General features: G+C 41.3%; 2 protein-coding genes across 3 annotated transcripts; one reads left to right on the top strand and one right to left on the bottom strand.

The window, feature by feature from the left end:
- Positions 1–4859: 4859 nt before the first annotated feature.
- pth2 (parathyroid hormone 2) lies at positions 4860–7753 on the top strand. Its single transcript, XM_034234758.1, has 3 exons — positions 4860–4963; positions 5142–5315; positions 7444–7753. The coding sequence occupies exons 1-3, from the start codon at positions 4860–4862 to the stop codon at positions 7613–7615; spliced, it is 450 nt and encodes a 149-aa protein (XP_034090649.1). The 3' UTR covers positions 7616–7753.
- Positions 7754–8972: 1219 nt separating this feature from the next.
- tedc1 (tubulin epsilon and delta complex 1) lies at positions 8973–23860 on the bottom strand. Of its 2 annotated transcripts, XM_034234754.1 has the most exons (9): positions 23394–23860; positions 20578–20662; positions 19892–20115; positions 16737–16874; positions 16410–16481; positions 16040–16126; positions 15568–15699; positions 9889–9894; positions 8973–9397 (listed from the first exon to the last, which is right to left on the bottom strand). In XM_034234754.1, exons 1-9 carry the CDS (start codon positions 23535–23537, stop codon positions 9038–9040), a joined length of 1248 nt encoding a protein of 415 aa, XP_034090645.1. In that variant the 5' UTR covers positions 23538–23860; the 3' UTR covers positions 8973–9037. The 2 variants fall into 2 exon arrangements, with proteins under 2 accessions (XP_034090645.1, XP_034090646.1); XM_034234755.1 differs by lacking the exon at positions 9889–9894 and having other exon boundaries at positions 8973–9391; positions 23394–23857.
- Between the last annotated feature and the right edge of the window lie 69 nt (positions 23861–23929).

The raw sequence follows: 23929 nt of genomic DNA, 5'->3' as shown, positions 1-23929 counted from the left end.
TTTGTTGTGCACCTCGTCACAGCAATGCAGCACACCTGGGAAGAGCAACTGCGTAGAAGGGTAAAAGGCACAGGAACACATACAGCCGTAACATGTCTGTCACACAGGTGTCACTAATAACAGCTAATGAATCAACCTAGACCACACCCCTATACAACTACCAGACATAAGATGCTTCTTTGCATTTACTAACTTTCCTTCAGGTCGGTCTACAAAAATGCGTCATCGCTGCACCACTCAGACTGCTTCAAGGGTACAAAGAAAAAGGAAAAAGTAAGTAAGGAAAAAGGAAGGATGACAATTGGGAACCGTCTTCTTTCTCTCTGCACCACAGTAAGATGACAATAAAAATACAAATCTTATACTTACGGAGGTCAGATAATGCTTGTTCAATTATCTGATCTGATATCAACAGTGGATGTCATGACAAAATGGATGTCAAGGAAACCACATTCATTGGCTTTATTGACACTATCAAGTAAAGGGATTTAAGGGAGGTAATAAACAGAACAGAGGCTATTTATTGACACTATATAACACTTAGTCACGAGGGACAGAATCCATCTCTATTACAGCTCATGAACCTACCCATCATACGTCATTGTCGGATTAGCCCCCCCCCATTCGACAATCGTCCGCTTGATGCAGTAATTGGAGTAAAAGGAGACAGAAATGAGAACGTAAGATCTGAACTGCTTTCTCAAGCTCTGTTTCATAAAAGAAACAACAACATATCAAACCATAAAATCCAGGGTTCCCAAATGGGTTCTTTGGGACTTACACACGCCTGTTATCTAACCGAGAGGTCCGCACGCACTCTCCAGACGAAACTCTAATAAGCATTCATTCACAAACTAAATCAGGAGACCTTTAACGTGTTAAGTCCGATTCGCTCCTTTTTTCCTCTCTGTACACAGCTCCAGTTTGGGCATTGGCCTGTCATCAGATTGTATCTGTTGCTGCTGCTGTAGCGGAAGTTTAGTACAAATATTTTTGATGAAATACTCCAAATCTCCACCCTCCATAATTGCACTTGCTTCAGTTGCTTGCTACTTTCTAATGGCGGTGAGAGTGGTGCAGTGACGCTATCTATCTTCTATCGATTAGATTTATGATTCGAAAATGATAAAAGTAGGGTAGACATGTGAATATTATCCGACTGAACAAAACTTGCATTTATCTAACAGGTTCGTTTTCCACTGACCTTATTTCGAGCTATTTTCCTAAATCCTATGGAGAAATCCCATTGCGTTTTTGTCGAGGGAAACCGAGAGCAGCTTACTTCCGGATTTTAGGATGCGTCACTGCAACACTAAATTGATGCGATTTGATTGGATTGTGAGGCAAGGGAAGCCAGCCGCCTCTTGCTTCCCTTGGCATGGCCCTGACCAATCACAGGTTGGCATGGGCATCACGTGAGCCTCATCTGATTGGTCAATCCCTCAATTTTTTTCACCAAAGGAAGCTAGATTCGGCTGGCCTCCTCTCGCAACAGTGAGTGCAATCTACTGTTTCATCATAACATCTAGAGGGGCGCTGTTTGTTTCACTCTTTGTAAAATACTCAATGAGAATGGGGGAGAGACGGGCCGGCAGCAACACACAGCAAAGGAGAATTATCGAAACAAAACAAAGTGTTTTTATTTATTTATTTAAATTATAACTAGCCTACAATCCGAAAAAACAGGGGAAGCCTGGCTTCCCTTGGCCTCCGGGAGAAAACGCCACTGCCAGATTCAAGGGTCAACATTGCCTTTTTGATATAGTCAAATGACATACAAAGCATCCGAAAACACTAACCAAGTTTTACTCAAAATATTCTCCCTGTTTGAAATGGACAGTATTAATGGGTGTCCAGACACTGCAATATCACAAATTCAAAAACCAATGTTTCCAAAGATTTGTTATGATTGGTTAGAGGTGATTTACAACTGATGGCTGAAAACTTGAGACGAACACAACGAGGATGCAGGATAAACCGAAGAAACGAGGGAGGATAGCCGAGTCCAGACTTATGGAGAAAGTCGTCTCATCATGGGTAACTTAAGATTACTGGTTAATAAAAAGTATTCGCATGTGCTAGGAGTCAGTATGAGTGTATGCAAGGCATGAGGATATATATGGCAGCGTTCCATCGAGGGCCTCTGGACTCTTCGGGCCAAGAGGGATTGCACCAAGAGTCTTCACCATGAGCCTTGAGAGGTCTCTGTGCTGTGGAATACGTCCTGCCTCGTTCCTGTGCATAAGACGCACTGCACATTTTTACTTCAACTTCTTCTGTATACATATTTATGTATGTTATTCTAAAATGGTCCAACTGTCACAAAACCTTATTTCCCCTTGGGATAAATAAAGTATTTTGATTCTGTTAAGCAAGTCAGTGACAATGGTACCAATGGGAGATGACATTGTCTTTGATGAGAACATAGGTGTTGTGAGGTGATACTACTTTGTGACTTCCGCTAGTTATCTATAAAAGACGTGTGTTACAGAGCCATTGTTAAGGCCAGCTGCTTCCTGTCTGCAGGTCATTATTTCCAACCAGGCACATAACGAGGTCCTTAAATGGTAATAAGCTTCCTGCATGCCGACAAACTCTCGGAAATCTCCACCCTCTCAGCTTTTATCTAGTTTCCATTTTAGTCCATCCACACAGAAAGTGTTTCATGAACCAGGTACAAAGTTTCAAATATAGATTTGTGTGAATAGAAACATCCTTGTATACATCATATCATATCATATATATACATTTCCTGCAAAGCTGGTGGAGATGGAAGGTACTTAAATACTGACATGCATACTAACAAGGTGTTTTCCAACATTTTCTAAAACACATTTGTCCAACAAAATGCAGCACTGAATATCAAGGATGACATTGGTTTCAGATGTTTTTCTCAGGTTTATGATGACTGAGAGGGAGTTCATGGACCTGATGGACTCATATGCAATGCAATGAACACATGAGTAGGTTTCCCACTCATATTTCCCTTTTGGTTTAAGATAGTGGTGAACGTTTGAAAACATAAAAGCACTTTTGCAAGTTGGGCATTATTTTTCAAATGCTTAATAAGCACCGTAACTTACAAGATCAGAATTTCCCTGTCACGATCGTTTGTTTCCGTGAACAGTCCAATGGTGCATCATTTGAAATGACGCGGGTGCAACAAATGTGGGACACGATTATCTCCTTTCCTTTCAGAAAGGATGGTCCAGTGAGCTAAAGAAGAAAACTGAAGCTTCTTTCCTATCACCTAGAGAAGCCTAACAGCTCTTATCATGAGTCATGACTGTCACTTGCTTTATTTCACGCCGTTAATAATTATCCGAAGCCTAAGTGACAATTAGCCCTTTCAACAATTCGCAACCCTGGTTTTTGTTCAGTCTTGGTTGGATCCTTGTTTGTTGTGTAAGTCATTTTTCCATTAAATCTATCAGTTTCCTGCATTTGGATCCACCCTGCTCCACTAACTTTGATAAAGATAAATGTGCTATCTATTTCAAACGTGTGTTTTCTAGAATATTCCATAATGGACCTGGAGTAAAACAGGAATGCCATAGACTTCGTCCAACCAGTGTACAACCTGCCAGAGAGTATGAATGAACACCCTTGCATAAATACAAACACGCACTATATAGATTTGAAGTAATAAGATGGTGGGCTCTGACCAGCACCGTGACTAAGAGTCATTGAAACAGGACACTAACAAGCTAACACACTTCCCCCGGGGCTGTTCTCCTGCACACTAAACTCAAAGATTGTTTGATCTGGTGAAGGATGTGTATGCTTGCGTATATGTGTGGGTGGGTGGGTGTGGGTGCTGGGGACACAGCAGTCCAGGGTATATAAGTATGTACGACAAAGAGAGACGCTAACAGAACCAAGTAGAAGTCTGAAAGCAAAAAAGAAAAAGTGGAAATTCAAGATTTTATTTAATCTTCTTTGTAATCAGAAAAAACAGGAGAATAAAGAAGGTAGGAAGCAGCAACAAACGTACCTGACAGCAAGTAGAGTAGTCATTTCTGTCGCTGTGATTTGTTGTTTGCACTGGAATCTTTCTCTGCTGGTGTGACACCTGACCTTTAATCTTTGTGGTCCAGCCTTGAGCCTTCAGACAAGCATCGAGACCACCTGAGAACCAGGTAAGAAATCAGCGTACTGCCTGCCTTCTGACAACTATAACATCCCATGCTAACCCTAACCAACCCTATTTGCATGAAACTAATGACTTTAAGCTGTGTTGCAGGGTGATGATACGTTTCTCCCGCTGAACAGCTTAACAATGCATTCAAATCAATTCCATTTGTTCTTCAAGAAGAAAGATTGTGACCGTGACTGACACAATTTGTCTCCACACATACAAAACAAAAAGATGATTTTTAAAAGTTAGGTTTAGTTAATAATTCATAAATAGACAAATATATATATAAATAGAGCAGCTTCTAAATCGTCAGGCACATTTCAGTAGATTTCTGTTTTCTATGTAAGATCTTTGGGAGGACTCAAAGGGAATTGCATAGAAATGATGACACATCCTAAGCTAACCTTTTTTCAAATATATGGTATAATGAGATTACATGGAATTTTGGGCATTACACATTATCTGGTGTAAATTAGAACAAGCCCTAGCACCGAATTTAAATAATTCTAAGGAAAAAACAGCAATGTGGTAGCGTAATAGTGAGAGAGAATTGTGTGTTAAATTAAAATGTAGAAAACATACTAGCATTCATAAAGATAAAAATAAGTTTCTGCTTTTATTGTTTTTACCTTATTTTATTGGAAATAAATTGGAAGATTATAAATACGCAACTCAGTTAACATGTAAATTGTACTATGTTCATTATTTATTTTTTGTTAGGATGTCTGATCTGCTGGCTTTTCCCCGGATGTCCTTCCTGTTGCTTTGCATTCTGGGTATGATCTTGGTGACATCTGGCTTTCCTCAGCATCGACTTCATCTCAGGTGCTTACTCACTAAATGTGATCAAGGTTATAGCTATATGACTGTAATATAACAGTGAGTGAACTAACTAACAATACATGAATACCCTTATGTTGTATTTGTTTTGATATTCCTACATAATACAAAAAAATACATATCTGAGATTTGAATAAGTTTAATAGTTATTATCTGATTCCAGAAGTGATTCAGAGGAACCTAAACGAGAGGAATGGGATGTCCTCTTCCCCTCCATCTCTCTCCGTGATTGGAGCATTGAAATGATGTCAGCGCCCAGCCTCGGCGCAGCAGCCAATAGCAAGGCAGGACTGATGAGAGAGGCGTGGCTGTTTGGCCCTGAGAGGGCAGAGAAAAGGTAACTGTCTAGTAGTTAGTAAGGGAAAATGCCATAATGTGTTGCAGTGATGAGGTATTTTTAAAGGAAGGGCTCTCTTTTAAAATAGTGAAAGAGTAAATGCAATAACCAGGTATAAATAGCTAATGTTAGACACAGTCACATGACTTCATGTCTCTACCGCTAGGCTAAAGGCGGATAATGTTGGGAGTGATGACGTTAAGTCGTCTCATTTGAACACTTGTTAGCAACCACTGTTTTAATGCCCCGTAGAGGCTTCAGCCATCCACTAGTGACATCCACTGACAGATTTGTATGTCGAGAACAAAATGTGAAATTACAAAATGTCACTTAGAGCCCAAATTTGGCAAGGGGCAGCACTGCCGCAAGTGCTAAAGTTATAACTAATATGTTCCCACATCTGTTATAGGCAGTGGCGACTGGTCATTTGAGCTCACATTCAAACAGGCATAATAAGGGGAGTGTGAGTCAGTCTTTGTCTGTCGACCACACAAAACAGAATACCAACAGGCACAGCCCCACCTAGTGTCAGCAGAAAGTATTAAAAATAATGATTAAAAAAAAAATATATATATATATTAAGATCATGTTTAATCCTCTGATTCGTCTGTACATTGCTGTTTTAGTCTGTGTTCTTCTAATTAGTGTCTACAGTGTGTGCCTATTGAGCTGTTTAGAGCCATGTGGGACACAACCCGATCATGCCCCTCCCTCTCCCTCTCTAAATGAATGGTGACTGTAAAAACTACACTGCGCATGCTCAGAATATTTTCCTATTTAATGTGTGTGGCAAAAAATAATGACCATAGGGGCATAGAGCTGCCATCCCCACCATACGTCATCTCACATCATTCAGAGCTGATTGGCTGTAAGTACGTGTGCCGCGAAAAGTGTGGTGTGTGAAGAGGAGACAAGAGAGGTACAGTGACGCATCCTAAAACTCGGAGGTAAGCTGCGCATGGGTTCCCTCGACAAAAAAGCAATGAGATTTCTCCATAGGATTTTAGAAAATTGCTCAAAATAAGATCTGTGGGAAACGTGCACGTTTTGTTCAGCCGGATAATATCCACATGTCTACCCTACTTTTATAATTTTCTAATCATAAATCTATTGATTAGATTAGATTTATGATAGACTTTTGAAACTACAAGAAGATAAGGAGGATTACAAAAAAGTAATAGAGATTTTTGTCCAGAAGGATAGGCAAATGGACTTCATCTTCAAGTCAAGGTAAGACTGCAATTGTATTGAAAATGGGATCTTACTAAGAGAGAACAATTCAATATTTAAATGATAAAATTACCTTTTTTGGGTATCCTTTTGTTGAACTGTCTGTTTAAAATTAATTGAAGCATCAGACAAAAAAAGCTTTTGAAAATAATATTATATTTTGATTTAGGTCAAAATATAATATTTGTAAACCTGAAGAGTCAGAGCCTCACCAGCCATGAACCTCACTGCAGAAGCTTATATATAGACATCTAAGTTTTTTGTGCCCCACCACTTTTGTACATATAAAAACGCCACTGGTTATAGGGTATTTCATTATTTGATGCGCTGGTTTATTTGAAAATTAGATGTGAAAGACGATAGTACTATAAATATGAAGCTAGAGCCAGGAGAACTTTAACGAAACCTGCAATTAATATAAGTTCACTTAATGTGTAGAAACACCGAAGTGTCACCTAGATATTATTAATATTCAGAAATTACTGCTAGATTCTAAGCTTTTTATTCTGGGTATATATTCATCAAGAGTTTTGATTTGTAAACATGTTTTTTTACAAGCTAAACAAATGATTTATGTCTGTCCTCACAGTTAATAGAAGTAACTGGTACTCACTGTACAAATTAATTGCCAACTCTAAACCAATATATATATATATATATATATAAAAAAGATCCTCACAGGAAGCTCATTGGAATGACGGAAATTGTGTTGAAGACAACAACTCCCATGATCCCACGCTTCTTTAAGAGGCCATCAAAACTCTCTTTGTTGTAATGGTTCCGATTGGGATAACACTAGGCAACAAATGACATTATGTGGAGACATTTGAAAGTTAAGTCATATATTTTCCTATACTCTGGTACCTGGATTGATCCTGGGGTCTCGGTGTGTTTCCAGCGTGCGGGGGGCGTGGCCTGCAGAGTGGACGCACGGTGCCAGCATGAAGAGGAACATGGTGGTGGCGGACGACGCTGCCTTCAGGGAGAAGAGTAAACTCCTCACATCCATGGAGAGACAGAAGTGGCTCAACTCCTACATGCAGAAACTACTGGTAGTGAATTCATCGTGATAGTTCAGTCCTCACGGCCTTTATTCAGTCCATCAAACCACTTTGGCACGCTGCAGTGGCAAAACGCTTTTTGAAGGGATCCCTGGGTTACTGCAAAGCTCATATCAAGTCATCAACAACTGCTGTATTATAACTGCTCATGGCTTCATTTCAAAAGTATATTCCTATATTTTGTAGCACTTTCACTATCTAATAAAATTCACTATTAAAATAATTTGGTTGTATTTATTTGACATATATAAATAAAGACGCTTGTGTTGGATTTTCTACAGTAGTAATGCTGTGATGACAGATGAATTCAATATTATAACATAACATTTCAATTAGCTGACGCTTTTATCCAAAGTGACTTATAATAAGTAATATTGTAAAAAGATGTAAGTGTTTGATTTACTTACGGCTGTAAATGTGAATAAACACATTTTAAAGACACATTTAGTATATCTAAAAACAATTATTTACTTTCAAATAAATGAACACAAATTATTTGGGGAACATATTGTGAGATACGCTTGTTATATTTCTTGTGTTTAGTACTGATTTGGAATTAGGATGCATTTAGCCAAGTTTAAGATTTGAAAAATTGGGAAAATCCGCGATCTAGCTTCAGTAGACCTCGGCAGGTGGATAAAGATTCAACTAAAAAGATGCGGTACACTTTTGAGATTTTGAGGGCTTTAAAAATGACTAAAAAATAGAATTTTGGAATATTACAGGAAAGAAGATCTGTGGCAAACAAATGTTCATGATACTTACACGTTTTAATCTCACATTTTAACATCACTTTATAATATTTGAAGCCTAAAGCAATCACTAGAAGTAAAAAGCTGATCATTTTCACCATGATGAAGAAAGGTTGTGTTATTTATTCACTTGTGAGCAACCGCTGTTTTGATAACACTTATTAGCTTCAGACATTCACCAGTGGGATATTTACTGATAAATATCATTTGCAAGCGAGCAGCAGGAGCGCGGGCTGTCAGCATCAGCTGTGTGCTTGGCTTGCTGTTTAAAACACCTTTTTTTGTATCCATATCTCTCGCTAGAATCTCCCACCATCCAACTAACAACAACAACAACAACGTCAAGGCTTTGGGCTCTGAAACTACGGGCGCGTTATTAACGCGTTAACTTGTGTGTGTGTGTGTCAAGTTAACGCGTTAACTTGTGTGTGTGTGTGTGTCAAGTTAACGCGTTAACTTGACAGCCCTAATTTTTTCGTAATTCGTATTTTTCAGCTTGCGATAACACGTTGAATTAATTGTTGACGTGTTTGAGGACTCATTCCTGCACCAATCTAAGTTATTGAAAGTGTATTTTTTTGTGAAAGAATCTGAATATTTGGCAAACTAAAAAATGTGAATCCATGTTGTTTATTTCTGAATTCATAAATAAGCAGTTTGAGGATTAAAAAAAAACAGCCTATGGAGGAATCAACACCAGTTCATCGAGCCTGCCAATCATCTCCTGCAGCTGCGTCCGATTGGCCAGTCTCTGCCGGCCCCTCCTCTCTAGCAGCAAAGCCTCCGTCTGCAGCAGCAGCTCTACAGCCTGAGACGCTGAGAGCTCCCCCGCAGTGGGGGTCCCGCCTCGGTCCCCATCTGCTGGGGGGCTGCTGTGTCTGACCGGCCTCTCAGTCTGGAGCCTGTAGGCCAGGGGGCAGCAGGGCAGGCGGGGGGGACAGGAGAGAGGAGGGAGGCAGGAGTCTGATCTACCCTGCAGGAGTCCTCCTTCTCCTCGGCCCTCAGGGGCCTCTCTGACCGTCCCCTGTCCTTGCTGGGTATAAGATGACACAGAAACATACCTTAAGAGTCACAGTAGAGTAGTGCTGCACAATACATTTCACTTTTATCTTGATCGAAATATGGACCAAGCATGCCCAAATCACAGTAAACACAAATATTTGGTAAAGGAAAAATACATGAAAATATCTGAATGAAGTATTGTGGACCTGCAGAATTATATGGTATTCTACACAAAATACCCTGGTTTGGTACATATCCTCTTAAGAAGAAAATCACGCCATAATGAGTCTAATTTATTTGTCCATGATAATGTGAATAATGTTCCAGAAATTATAATTTGCTTTAAAGGGGACCTATCGTGCAAAATGCACTTAGTGATGTCTCTTATACATAAAGATGTGTGTCAGGGAACTCACGCAGCATCAGAAAATAAAACCCTCTCTTTTTTCCTCCGTACCCAAATCTCTAAAAACGGGGCTACAACGGAGCTGATCCAGATTTGCGTCCGATATGACGTAATATCGGAAATGTAGGCTGGCTTTACACCCACGGCCCTATCAGAAACATTTCTATCAGAAACAATGCCCGACTGTTTTGGACGTAATATGGTCGGTGTTTACATTAGCATCGCTAACACTCAGAGCTAACCTGTACTGGAGAGCGTGTGTGTGAAGAAGCAGGAAATAAAAAGGAACTCACCTTGTGGTATAACCGCCAAGAGAGAAAGCCTTTGAGCTCCATACTGTTTCAGAAATAATCCTTGATAATCCATGATATGGCGTTTCATCACGGCAGTATTTAGACAGTAGCTGCCGGTAGCATCTCCCGCATGAGCTCAGCCCCCTCCCTTTGTTTTTAATACATTTTTCTTTTTTTAAACCTTTATACCCCAAATCAGCACTTTTGAAACAGGAAGTGAAATAGAGGGATATGAGGCATGGCTAGAATGGGTGATCTGTTTGGTATTTTGAGCAAAACACTTCATAGACATGTTTTTTTTAATAACGCGTTAACGCAAAAAAAAAATTAACGCCACTAATTATTTTAACGCGATTAACACATGTGTATTTTTTGTCCTCGGCCGCCCCGTAGTTTCAGAGCGCATCGAGTTTAAAATACCATCTACAAGCTGATGCTGACAGCCCCGCTCCTGCCGCCCGCTTGTGGCAGACCACACTTCCACGCTCACCGGCAGGCACCGACTGGCTGTTGGGAGGACCGGGAGGCAGTGTTCGAAATGGGGGGGAGCCAGGGGGAGCTTGGCTCCCCCCGAAGAGGGGGACATTTCGCCACAACTGCGCCGAGCACTTGACTTTATGCAGGAAGTCAGACAGTGGGACATTGTACGAAAAGTCAGCACACTCAGCACGGATAGTGCGCAACATGATTGCAGCGTCCAGGCAGCTCCGGTTCGAGCATATGCCTTGAGTTGCACATAGCACACACACACACCACACAACACACACAAACACAAAAAAACACACACACACACACAAAACAAACACACACACACACACACACACACACACACACACAACACACACACACACACACACACACACACACACACACACACCACACACACACACACACACACACACACACACACACACACACACACCACACACACACACACACACACACACACACACACACACACACACACACACACACACACACCACACACACCCACACACACACACACACACACACACACACACACACCACACACACTGTATTATTGTATGAGAGAGGTTCCAGGTTGAATTGAGGCAAATATTTGTAATGCAGAAGTTGTTGTGTTTAATATTCATGAGAATATTTGTCATTGTTCACATGATAATAAACATTTGCATAAAGCATATTTGTCCACTCATATGTTGATAACAGTATTAAAAACTTGAAAAATATTCCTCTAAGGTACATTTAGAACAGATAAAAAATGTGCGATTAATTTGCGATTAATCGCGATTAAATATTTTAATCGACTGACAGCCCTAATTTTTATATATCTGAGACCTATGCTATTGCCTAAAAATAGCATGATAGGTGACCTTTAATATTGGAAATTATTTCGCAATTTCAATATCAGTAAAAATAATCACATTTAGTTCTTTTTTAAATACTGCACCCTAAACTACAGTGAATAAATATAGTACAAAATGTTATGGTAATATAAAAAAAGGTATTGTTGGAACCAGTCTTAGTTTTCTGTAAAAAATGCCAAATATTGTCGCCTAATCGTGATCCCTGCAGTTAAAAGACCACATTTCCCACAGTGCCAGCCTTTTAAGAGATACAGAGATGGGCCACTTGTGTGAGAGACGCCGTGGAGGCAAATTGTTTTACCATTAAGTTAAAATAGTCTATACACCAGCGGTTCCCAACCTTTTTCAACTCAGGGCCCACTTAAGAATCCAAAAAAAAATGTGCGGCCCACATTCAACCATATACAATACGGAGGCTAAATAAAGTTCTGATTGGTCCATTCAGAACATGTGACACGTTGTTAATCCAGTAGAACAGACCGCTGTCAAGGACTGTAATGACCGTTGCTAAGGAGGATCAAGAAAGAGAAAGGAAAAGATCTTAATAATGAAAATGTTTCCAAACAAATCATAATATTTTGCAAATTATTTGGCGGCAAATAATGAATTTACATATACACCCTTTAATATTTTATTTGGGCTTTTAGATGAAGACCGCACACAGTTAATAAATCCAACTATTCTTCTGGCTAAAATACATATTTTTAAAAGTCAATCAAGGAGTAATCTTAATTCAAGGTGTTTGAGGAGTAGATTAAAAATACAATTTCTTTGGGAAAAAATTATTGCTACAAAAAATCAAAGGGTGTCTCAACACGCCATGAATTGGGAAATAATTAGCTCTAACGAAGAGTGGGATTAAAGGAACAATAAATATGCTTGCCATGTTGTTTTTTTGGTGGTATTTGGGTGTCAACCTATTTTTGTTTGTGAAATGTTGAAGTGGTCCTACTGACGCTATCTTTATTTCTTCTGTTTTTGTTTTGTTGTCGTCTGAGATGGGAATGTCCTCTTCTATATATTACTGTTATGTCCATTTTTGTGTCTTTAGCCTGTACAAAATAAAAAAATAAAAACAAAACATTTTTATTTGGCGGCCCACTTGCAATGCCTTTGCGGACCACTAGGGGGCTGCGGCCCACAGGTTGGGAACCGCTGGTCTACACAATGTAAAATACAGAAAGAGGATCTTAGTTGCTAATTATTTTTGTTTTGATTTGTTTGACTGTTTGTATTTTTCTTTGTTGTAAACTACGTGTATTCACTGAATTTCACTCTCTGCCTTTAACGGCTCGTTGTAGCTCCAGCCCCCACCCTCCCTGTGAGCACAGTGTGCTCTGATTGGTCGGGACGTTGTGAATCGTGCTGAGCTCCGTGGAGGTGTGGTTTCCTTGTTTAGCGATACACATCGAAACACAGCCAAACTCATCCTGAGCACACACAAAGTCACAGCCGAAGTAAAAACAATAAGTGTGGCTTGATATTGAGTAAGAAAAAGGTTGATAAACGCCGAGAGAATGGGTCTGCAGAGAGAATGGGTCTGCAGAGAGAATTTCAACAATCCCAACTGTCTGTTATCAGCCTGCAGCCAGGGAGGAGAGATCAGCAGAGCTGCCTGCACTGAGTGTGTGAGGAAGTCCGTGGATTGGTCAATTTGGACCAATCAGCGGGGGCTTAACGAGCCTGTGACAGCATCCCAACAACTGTTGTGCAATGAAATATTGGGCTACTAGTCATCTCGAACCGTCAGTTTAAAAAAGAAAAAGCGATACCGTTCCGTTAAATATCAATAATTTCGAACATCGCGGGGAAATTCCTTCGACTCATTTTGAAGTTTTGGGGGAAGCCGGAAGTGACGTCAATGCGGGAACGCTTCACTGTGCGGCGAGAGAGCCAAACACGGACAAAGTGTGTTGTCATGCGTATAAATGGTGAATTACTGAGTTTAGGCACGTTAATAACGTTTTAATGAAGTTGACTACAGTATATTCATATTTGTCAGTGCTTTCATGTCAATTCGGCGAACATAAACATAATGATCGTGGTGAAGATGATGATTACATTAGGATTAAAAATCGGTAGTGAGAGCTACTGAATTTCCTCCCGTAGGATGTGATATAAAAACAAATCGATTATTTTTGTAGTTGTAAACTCAAGTGGATGAAACTACATGTATTAGTGCTTTCGTGTCAATTCGGCGAACATATGATACATTAAATGATCGTGAGATCTAATGATGATTAAAAATCGTTTGTTTGAGCCGGTCTGCATTTCCTGATGAGAAAACAAACCGATGCTTTGTGTAGTTGTAGTACACCAACATGGATTAAACGTGTGTTTTTTTCACCACAATGTTGGGGAAATTAATGGATAAAATGCACGGATTATTATTATTATTATTCCCACTCCGATCGGGAGAATAGGTCCACCGTTTCCCCGCAGCGAGGCTCCCCCCGTTGACAGTTTACGTGGGCTGGGTGCAGTGGCGGACTGGCCATCGGGACGAATCCCGATGGGCCGGTACCGAAGTGGGCCGGTCGGATAAGTCACTAGCACATCCCCCATAGGCGGCGCGTGAGGCTCAGGTTTGGGAAGGCTAAATAACTTGTTTTACCTGACGCTGCCCGCCTCCGGCATCTATAGAAAAGAGATCAACTCAGTGTGCGGAGTTTAAATCTCTCAAGTCATATTACAGGATAAAGGAAATACAGTTTAAACTGCCGTATGCAGAGAAGACGCCGACGTGTCGCACTTATCATTCATATTACATCATCAATCAGATCATCGATCATATAATATATCATATATTTCCTTATCTGAGTCAGCTTCTCCAGCCGTATCTGGCCGTGCAACACTTACAGTGTCACATACTGTATGCAGAAGTATTATTTTAAGCAACACATTATGTTGACGAAACACTCGAGTCAAATGTAATTAAAGTCAGATCCACTCGTGTCTTAGACGTGAACGCGCTCTCAGCTGGTGAGAGAAACCCTGGCTTGATTGACCGAGTTGATAACCAGCGTCGTAGGACCGCTTAGCGAGATCTCGTTTGTTAGTTTGTTGTTGTTAGTTTGTTTGTTACTCAAACATATCCAGGGTATGTTGAAAAGGCTTCGTAGTACAGGGCACAGGTGGCTAGCAGCGCTAATGTCAAAGACACAGACATTGCATTATATTTGTATTTTACCAGGATGCAGTGACACAAATATTTACATATTTACATTTACTACCTACAGCCCCCACCGCCCCTGACATCCCCCACTCCCCCCGTTGACAATTTACTAGCGGTACCGAAGTGGGCCGGTCGAGAGTCCCGGGATGATTTTTAGTCCCAGTCCACCACTGGCTACATGACCGTATGATCGCCCATATTGACGCACCTAATTCCTAAACTTCTAACAGATACAACATAAACCGATCCTTCAGCCTCATATGAGCTCTCAGACACGTTCAAAATTAAACTGTCATCGCTGTCTGAGCTTGCTGCTGTGTGCACCATCGTGCGTTTACATGCAGATGCTGGGATCCTGAACGGTGCAGCTGGACCGCTGTGCCCGCAATGACGTCACACATCATTTGGCGGGACTTGAAGAATCCCCGAGAAGATCCAGAAAATGGTCAACATTGAAGGGCAGATTAATGGTTATCAAAGTACAAATATCCAAAATCAGTTCAGTAACGGTTTTCAAGGGGACAATATTTACTCAAATTGATGGGTTTGGATGATGGGGGAAACTCGTGTCACAGGCTCTTTAACGTAACGGCTCCGCGGACGTAACGTAACGGCTCCACGGATTGGTCCATTTGGTTCCGGGTAACGCATGACCGTATCGCGTCATAGCTCTGGGCGCGGCTACTGGCCATTCCTACGTCACGATACCCAGGAAGTAAACAATGGACAGTGACGTATCTCCAACGAGGCGTTAAGAGTTTTACTCGCTACAGGGTGTACATTGTGGGTTTTAACTCTGCACACCGTTTACATGCATAAAAACCTTCATAACACACAAGGGGACGGGTAATAACCGGAAAAGCATGACATGGGACCTTTAAAACAAACATCTCTCACAATCGATCATCAAAACCATTAAGCAAAGACATCTGTAGGATGACTAACCAACGTGTGTGTGTGTGTGTGTGTGTGTGTGTTGCACACCTGTCTTAATAGCATGTCATCCAGTTTCTCTAGCCCACAGTTTCCGTGGTGACACCGTGCTGCTCTCCCATTGGGTGCTATTGTAGGCTTCTTGTGAACAGGATCTGTCAGATGGCCATCCACCACACTGTCCTACACACACACACACACACACACACACACACACACACACACACACACACACACACACACACACACACACACACACACACACACACACACACACACACACACACACACACACACACACACACACACACACACACACACACACACACCACACACACACACACACACACACACACACACCACACACACACACACACACACACACCACACACACACACACACACACACACACACACACACACACACACCCCAAAGGATTTTACATATAGATTTATAGAGGCATACATCCTAATGTTGTGTTGATTTGTGCTCTCATTGACCTGTGTTGTTGTGTCTAACTCACCATCCAGGTCCAAAAGACTTTCTCTACCTGTCTCCAGTTCAGATATGCTTCCAGGAGGTCACAGAGCTGCTGCAGACACACACAGTCCTACAACACAAACAAACACACTTTTCTTTTTAGGGATAGTTGAGTTTTCTGACAGCAGTGGGAATTGCGTGTTATTGGTTGTTACTACCTTTGGACACAGCTGCTCTTTGTTGCTTTTAACAGACACATATTTGACTACACTTACAAAGCCCAAATGATTTTAGCTGACAGAAAGTAAGAAATTAAGATGATAATGATTGATTGATTTTTTATTTATTTAACCCCAACAAAAGACATAAAAAGCATATTATGGAGAATTATTTGAATAACAGCACAGACTTACCTTCCTTAGCAATGTTGAGCTCTGATCTGAGGAGGAGGGGGATACAGATGAGGGAAGGCTGGCAACAGAAACCTGAAAATAAAACTTAATATCAATATTTTACACTTCAATTAGTTAACAATTCTGATTTCATGCATCATTGTGCATTAGAAAAGAAAAACTTTTCCTTGTCTTCTTTTCAGTTTTCAATGGAAACTTTAACAGTCTTCCTGCACATTTGCTTCAAAACGTCCTATTTGTTGAACTTTGAGAAGAGTTTTTCGTTGCAGTACTGTCAAATGATATAAGAAAGCACGTCAAAAGTTTGCAAAGAGGGGGTTTTCTCACAGCATGGAGAAGGCAGGTCCTCTCTTCTTGCATGGACAGCAGGGTGCGGCCCTGGTGTCTCAGAGAACCAACGAGCCACTGAAGTCTCCGGACAGACGCTGAGTCCAACGGGAGCTCGGTTGGAAGCCGATGGTTTACCTAACAGAGAGAGAGAGAATAGAAATGTAAGATTACACAAATACATGTATTCAAAATGTATGATATGATACTATATTGTCAGGTCTGAAATGCTTCTTTCATCCCAGCAGAAGGGAACAGAACTGGCCAAACAGATTTTTCCTTAGCATTCTCATATTTTTTAAATGTTATATAAAATATCAATAACGGTCTATAGCTTATTCATATTTATTCTGTCTATAGTGTTTTATACTGTCTATTCTTATACCTGAACTAATGTATTCAATTTGTATACTGCTGTTAGTAATGGGTATACCTCCTTATGCTGTTCCAAGTGTTAACCTGTTAAGCCCGAAGGTCCCCGCCGGCGGGTACCCTTGTTTGTTTTTTCACGACACTGTGTCTCAGGGAATCTTAATATTTAAGAACCTATTAATGTGTTATACCAGATTAACGGGAATAATCTCAGCTAATTGACGATACAAACCATTTTTACCAAAACAAAACACAAGTCTCATAAGAAGCATCTAAATGACCTGAGTGAAAAATGCTAACCTATTACTGCACCGATAATCACTCCTAGCTCCCTTATTACTTATCCTAGGTGCACATCCAACACATCCTTTATGATCGCAAGGAGACACAGAATCTAACGGTGCCCACCTCAACACTGAACGATACAAACTCGCTACGTTATCAACAAAAACGTACATCAAAACAAGTGGCGCTAGGTAGCCCACAACGCTAACATGGCTTACCTTGGTCTTTGTCTGGTCTAAACTGGTCTTCAATGGCATTAAAACGATAAAAACGATGCTGTAGTTAATCCATGGGTTAATCCAATGTGACTGCGTCCCCTTTGAAATGTTCTGATAATCCATAAATAAAACAGCTTTTCCGTTGCTTGATATCAGAGCAGCGATATTTCTCCCCTCTAAGGCAAGCTAGCATACGCAGAGAGGCTACCTTTTTTGTTTAACATGAGTGTGTGCGGGACGATTTCCCTTGGATTCTATTGGCTCTGACGGTCAGAAAGAGATGTCACATGTCAAAATCGAACAAGGGGGGCCAGAGATATGGAAAATCCACCCAAATGGCCCCAGAAGAGGGTTTTTTTGCTAAATCTGTCTTAAAAGGTCAAATATCACTTGTTTTGCATCAATCTTGATACAGGGTACTTATTATATGTTGAACTTTGGATTCCTAAAGCTTTTAGTCTACTAACCCATCATCCAAGGGTAGTTTTCACTATAAGTACAACATATTTTTTGGACGGACACTATAATTTACAGTTTTTTTACTATGTTCAATCTGAATTTTCTTTAAAATAAAAACATCTATATTGATTCTGACGTTTCTACATCCAACTCACAGGTTTATCATTACTTTGAGAAAAAAGATTATTAATTTAACCCTTTTAGAAGGGAAGATATGGTCATTTGTTCTGGGAATGTCATTTTCGAGCCTGAGACCTGAAAAACAGGTTCGGGGCCTAAACTGTCAGATGTTTATATTTATTTAATACTATGAATAACACTGTACTTTAATACTTGTTTTGCAATCCTGCTAAGATGCTAACTGCATTTTGTTGTCTTAGTTCCTTTACTCAGTGCAAGGACAATAAAGGTGAATCTATCTATTCTGATCTAAAACAGAAGAATGCGTTTACTTGCGTGGCAACAAAAATGACTTCTTTGTGTTGTCCTTTTGCAGACATATTCACCCCCATAATGCTGTGGTGCTTACAGGTGAAGGAGTATGAGTGTGTTGTCCTTTTGCAGACATATTCACCCCCATAATGCTGTGGTGCTTACAGGTGAAGGAGTATGAGTGTGTTGTCCTTTTGCAGACATATTCACCCCCATAATGCTGTGGTGCTTACAGGTGAAGGAGTATGAGTGTGTTGTCCTTTTGCAGACATATTCACTCCCATAATGCTGTGGTGCTTACAGGTGAAGGAGTATGAGTGTGTTGTCCTTTTGCAGACATATTCACCCCCATAATGCTGTGGTGCTTACAGGTGAAGGAGTATGAGTGTGTTGTCCTTTTGCAGACATATTCACCCCCATAATGCTGTGGTGCTTACAGGTGAAGGAGTATGAGTGTGTTGTCCTTTTGCAGACATATTCACTCCCATAATGCTGTGGTGCTTACAGGTGAAGGAGTATGAGTGTGTTGTCCTTTTGCAGACATATTCACCCCCATAATGCTGTGGTGCTTACAGGTGAAGGAGTATGAGTGTGTTGTCCTTTTGCAGACATATTCACCCCCATAATGCTGTGGTGCTTACAGGTGAAGGAGTATGAGTGTGTTGTCCTTTTGCAGACATATTCACTCCCATAATGCTGTGGTGCTTACAGGTGAAGGAGTATGAGTGTGTTGTCCTTTTGCAGACATATTCACCCCCATAATGCTGTGGTGCTTACAGGTGAAGGAGTATGAGTGTGTTGTCCTTTTACAGACATATTCACTCCCATAATGCTGTGGTGCTTACAGGTGAAGGAGTATGAGTGTGTTGTCCTTTTGCAGACATATTCACCCCCATAATGCTGTGGTGCTTACAGGTGAAGGAGTATGAGTGTGTTGTCCTTTTGCAGACATATTCACCCCCATAATGCTGTGGTGCTTACAGGTGAAGGAGTATGAGTGTGTTGTCCTTTTGCAGACATATTCACCCCCATAATGCTGTGGTGCTTACAGGTGAAGGAGTATGAGTGTGTTGTCCTTTTGCAGACATATTCACCCCCATAATGCTGTGGTGCTTACAGGTGAAGGAGTATGAGTGTGTTGTCCTTTTGCAGATATATTCACCCCCATAATGCTGTGGTGCTTACAGGTGAAGGAGTATGAGTGTGTTGTCCTTTTGCAGACATATTCACCACCATAATGCTGCGGTGCTTACAGGTGAAGGAGTATGAGTGTGTTGTCCTTTTGCAGACATATTCACCACCATAATGCTGTGGTGCTTACAGGTGAAGGAGTATGAGTGTGTTGTCCTTTTGCAGACATATTCACCCCCATAATGCTGTGGTGCTTACAGGTGAAGGAGTGAGTATGAGTGTTTTGTCCAGTTGCTCCACTCTCTGAGTCAGCAGTTTCTCCAGAGTTCCTGTAGCGAGCAGCCAGCCCAGCGCCAGCAGGAGGTCTTTGCTGGAGAATCTCCCTCCCTCCCCTCCTTCTCCTCCCCCCCGCTCATACATCCAGTCAGCATGGTAGCCAGTCTGCCAGAGCCCTGCAGCCACCAGCCTCCTGAGCTCTGTGGCTGTAGACAGACAGAGAAAACACATTCAGTCGCTCAGCAAGTTCATATAAATATTTCTAACACAACAAATCACATTTGACTTATAGTTTCAGTTTCTTATTACGATTTCATACCCCTAGTATTAGACGCCTTTAGAAGTTGTGACATGAAGTCATGCAATTTTGATGTAGTTTGTCTTTTTTTCAATATGCACGGATAACCTGCTGAAAAATAAAATCGTATAAAACGTGTGTTTGCCACTAAGCTCATTTTCAGAAATATTTCAAAATCTCATTGGATTTAGTGGAGGGAGCCTATGCAGTGCTCATTTCTGGGTTACAGAAATAGGTCATGACCGCACCGCTCTACGATGTTCTTTTTAGTGCAACATAGACAAAAAGCATCTAAATGGAAATCAGTGAAGTCCTTGACAAATAGCAACAATTGCCATGTTTACATCAATAAATGGAGCATGAGAATTACCTCCTCCTAGCTGTGAACGGGGCTCACAGGAAACAAAGCCACATTTCTGTTGGATATTGGCGAGTACCTGCCAAAACTGATCCTCCTGAGAAACAACAGCAAGCAGAAATATTTCCAAATACTATTTCAATATGTACAATGCAGTTTATTAGGAACGCACTGGTCCAACATACTATAAGTCTAGTTTGACATACTGATATCTTATACAATGATGGGTACTTGTGGGTTATCTGTCGCAACTTTTTAATAGCGGGTAGCAGACAGATAACAAATAGTACCCAATGATGTCTTTTATATTTGAAGTCAAAACAATTGTATCTTGTTTTTTTCTTTGTAATGAAATCATTTGTAACATCATGCGTCAGCCGCTCAGTCTAAGAACTTTGCTTAGGAACCTGAGAGTTGATGGTTTAAAGGTCCCATGCCATGGCCATTTCTACTGATCATAATTCCATTGTTGAGGTCTACTAAAATAGATTTATATTGTGCAATGTTCCAAACTCACATTGGTTTCTCATACAGCATCTCTGTACAGTATGTGTATTCACTCTCTGTCCTACATGGCTTGTTGGAGCTCCTGCCCCCCCCCTCCCTATTAGCCCACTGTGCTCTGATTGGTCAGCTCGCCCACTCTGTTCTGATGAGTCCACCACCGTTACAGCGGAACATCAGTGTTTATGTGTTACAATGGCGTTTGTTAGCAACCAGAAAATGACACCAGTAATGACAAACAGATGAGAATGCTGCGTCAGGGCCGCCTTAATGCGCTGAAGCCCAGGGGCCTACGGAGATCGGGGGCCTATCATGAGCTAATAAAAAAATAAAAAATAAAATTTTTTTTTTTTTTATTTCGGGTGTTTTTTAAAATTTTAAATAAACCAAGTCTTGTCTTTCAGAATATGAAACTTTTATTTCCAAAATCACACGATAAATACATTTTTGAAGCTTGTAAAGGGAAGAAGACAGCTCTCCCTCGCCACTCTGCTGTTCCACAGCGCCGCTTCCCCTCCCTCCGCTAAAATTATGAATGTAAGAGTATAGTAATCATAGATAACACGGCAGGGTCCGTTTCAGTTTGTTTTCATCTGATTTCAATTAAACAAAGTCTTGGCTTTCAGAATATTAAACTTGTTTCGGCAAATTCAGATGATAAATACAGCTTTGAAGCTTAACGGCATAATTACAAGCGGAGAACGGAGTAACTTGACGTCACAGCAGGCATAACAACAGCCGGTGTTTCTCCTGAGAGTTTTCCCCGGGAAACAAACACAATACACACAAACGCAAAAATACACAAACACACACACACACGTGAGCTTCCCTCAGACCAGTAATCCAAACAAAAATATCTTCCCTCTGTAATATTTTGATCATTTGCTCCGCTAATAATCAATCAGATCGATGGATTCCAGAGATTTTTCTCAAAAATGATGACTCTGTAACAGTCAGTGGGCACCACTTAACAGCCAATCAGAATGAACATATGTTTCACATGTGATTTATTCAAATTGCGAGTGATTGAGTGACAGATGAAGGTTGTTTAGGAGAAAATGTCAGAGAAGAAAAGGTTTGAGAGTGGCGCTCGGAAAAGGAAATTGTTGAGGGAAAAGGAGTTTCGAGAAAAGCAGCTATTACAAAACATGTCGAAGCTTACAGGTTATTTTAAACCTGTAGGCCAGTATGAGGAGGAAGGACGGATGAGTTCTGTACCGAGCGGCAGCGGTGCCGGCCGCGGGGCCTCGGAGCCAAGTAGGCCGTCTGGTTCTGATAGCGATGGAGTAGCGGGAGAGGAAAAACAGACAGGAGGGACGTTATCTGTTGGAGGAGATGGAGAGGACGACGAGGACTTGCTACGTGGAGGGGAGCCAACGACAACCGGACAAATACATGAGGGAGGCCCGATACGTCACTCATCTGGAGGAGAGGACCAGGCGCGTGTAGAGCAGTGGAGAAGTGTGATCACAGAGCCTGCCGAAGCTATAAATGACTTTGATTTGTTGTTTAAATAGGGGGCCTACAAAACAGCCCCAGGGCCTGATGGCAGATTAAGGCGGGCTTGGCTGCGTGGGGTCTGGGTGCCGTGTTGGCGGGACGTTGCGGGGCTCGCTGCTCCGCCCTTTGAGGCTCGAGGAGCGGACAGTGTGAGCTGGCTTACTGGTGTCGTTTCCTGGTTGCTGCGTGGGGTGTGCTCAGGCAGAGATCAGGCTGAGTTTCGCGGTGTCTCGCTGTTTCAGGCTGAGAAATCCGCGGAGCCGCAGGTGAGAAAAGATAAGGCTGAGTAACCCTTACGTCACTACGACCAGGAAGAAAAAAATGGAAAAAGAAAAATCTCCAATGAGGCCTTCTGGGGCAGCATAGACAGGTATTTTCTGTGTTAGAGTTTTACTTTCCACAGGGTGTACTATGAGGGTTTGTGACTTTGCATACCGTTTACATGCATAAAAAGCTACATAACACACAAGGGGACGGGTAATAACCGGAAAAGCATGACATGGGACCTTTAAATCCCACAACTGACCAAGTACTATTAATGGTATTTTAAGATGTTCACCTCTTGGGCACTATTGATGTACCCTTGAGCAAGGCACAAGATCCCCACACTTCTTTCTGTGCGTATTTTCGCATTGCACTGCTTCTTAAATGCATTCTAATTTTCACTGTATGCACGTTTGTCAAAAGAAAATATAAAGCTGTAAAACAATAGAGTAATAAGTAGGCTGCAATATAGGTAACAGCTACCTCACATTAGTACTTGAGTTTTGGAGGAAATGCAGTTACATTCCACCCCTTACAGTGACAGCACATGATGAACCTACCACCGCGGGTCCTCCTCCGAACTTAGCCCGCCTGAAGTGCTCCGGCGCGGGGACACATTCCAGCCCGGTAGCCGCGAGCAGTCTGCACAGAGCCGCTATCACCTGCTTCACCTCCACACTTACTGCCGCTGCACTGCGCTGCATTACACACAGCTGAGTCACTATACGAGTATGAACAAACTGTATATCCACTCAGCTATTACATTAAGACCAGTACCGACAATCTTTTTCACACAATTTAAAATCTAACGCTTGGAAGTTGAGCTGTTGATATTTCGCGGCGAAGACAACAACTTCCGGGTACGAGGCTGTTGCCAGGGAAGTGACTCTTCTTCTCCTTCTTATATTTCGGTGTTATGGTGGCGTTAAACTGCGTTACCGACACCTAGAACCATGATAAACTCTACACTTATGAAACAAAAATCCAACAAGCAAATATTGAAAACCATTCTGTGCAATAATTGTGTACAAATCAACGCAATTTATGTATATTAATGCCTGCAAAAAAAAAACATTTATAATTTGACAGTCTAAAT

This window comes from Gymnodraco acuticeps, unplaced genomic scaffold (genome assembly GCF_902827175.1).
Source record: "Gymnodraco acuticeps unplaced genomic scaffold, fGymAcu1.1, whole genome shotgun sequence".
In the NCBI taxonomy this organism is placed as follows: Eukaryota; Metazoa; Chordata; class Actinopteri; order Perciformes; family Bathydraconidae; genus Gymnodraco; species Gymnodraco acuticeps.
This window is presented reverse-complemented; position numbering and strand designations above follow the sequence as displayed.

What these genes read in the sequence shown, in the direction of transcription:
- pth2 (XM_034234758.1), top strand. Translation starts at nt 4,860, where the DNA reads ATGTCTGATCTGCTGGCTTTTCCCCGGATGTCCTTCCTGTTGCTTTGC. An exon ending in CAGCATCGACTTCATCTCAG is followed by an intron (nt 4,964 to 5,141) that starts GTGCTTACTCAC and finishes ATCTGATTCCAG; the next exon opens with AAGTGATTCAGAGGAACCTA. An exon ending in CCTGAGAGGGCAGAGAAAAG is followed by an intron (nt 5,316 to 7,443) that starts GTAACTGTCTAG and finishes GTGTGTTTCCAG; the next exon opens with CGTGCGGGGGGCGTGGCCTG.
- tedc1 (XM_034234754.1), bottom strand. Translation starts at nt 23,537, where the DNA reads ATGCAGCGCAGTGCAGCGGCAGTAAGTGTGGAGGTGAAGCAGGTGATA. An exon ending in CCGTTCACAGCTAGGAGGAG is followed by an intron (nt 20,116 to 20,577) that starts GTAATTCTCATG and finishes GTCTGTCTACAG; the next exon opens with CCACAGAGCTCAGGAGGCTG. An exon ending in GGACCTGCCTTCTCCATGCT is followed by an intron (nt 16,482 to 16,736) that starts GTGAGAAAACCC and finishes TTTTATTTTCAG; the next exon opens with GTTTCTGTTGCCAGCCTTCC.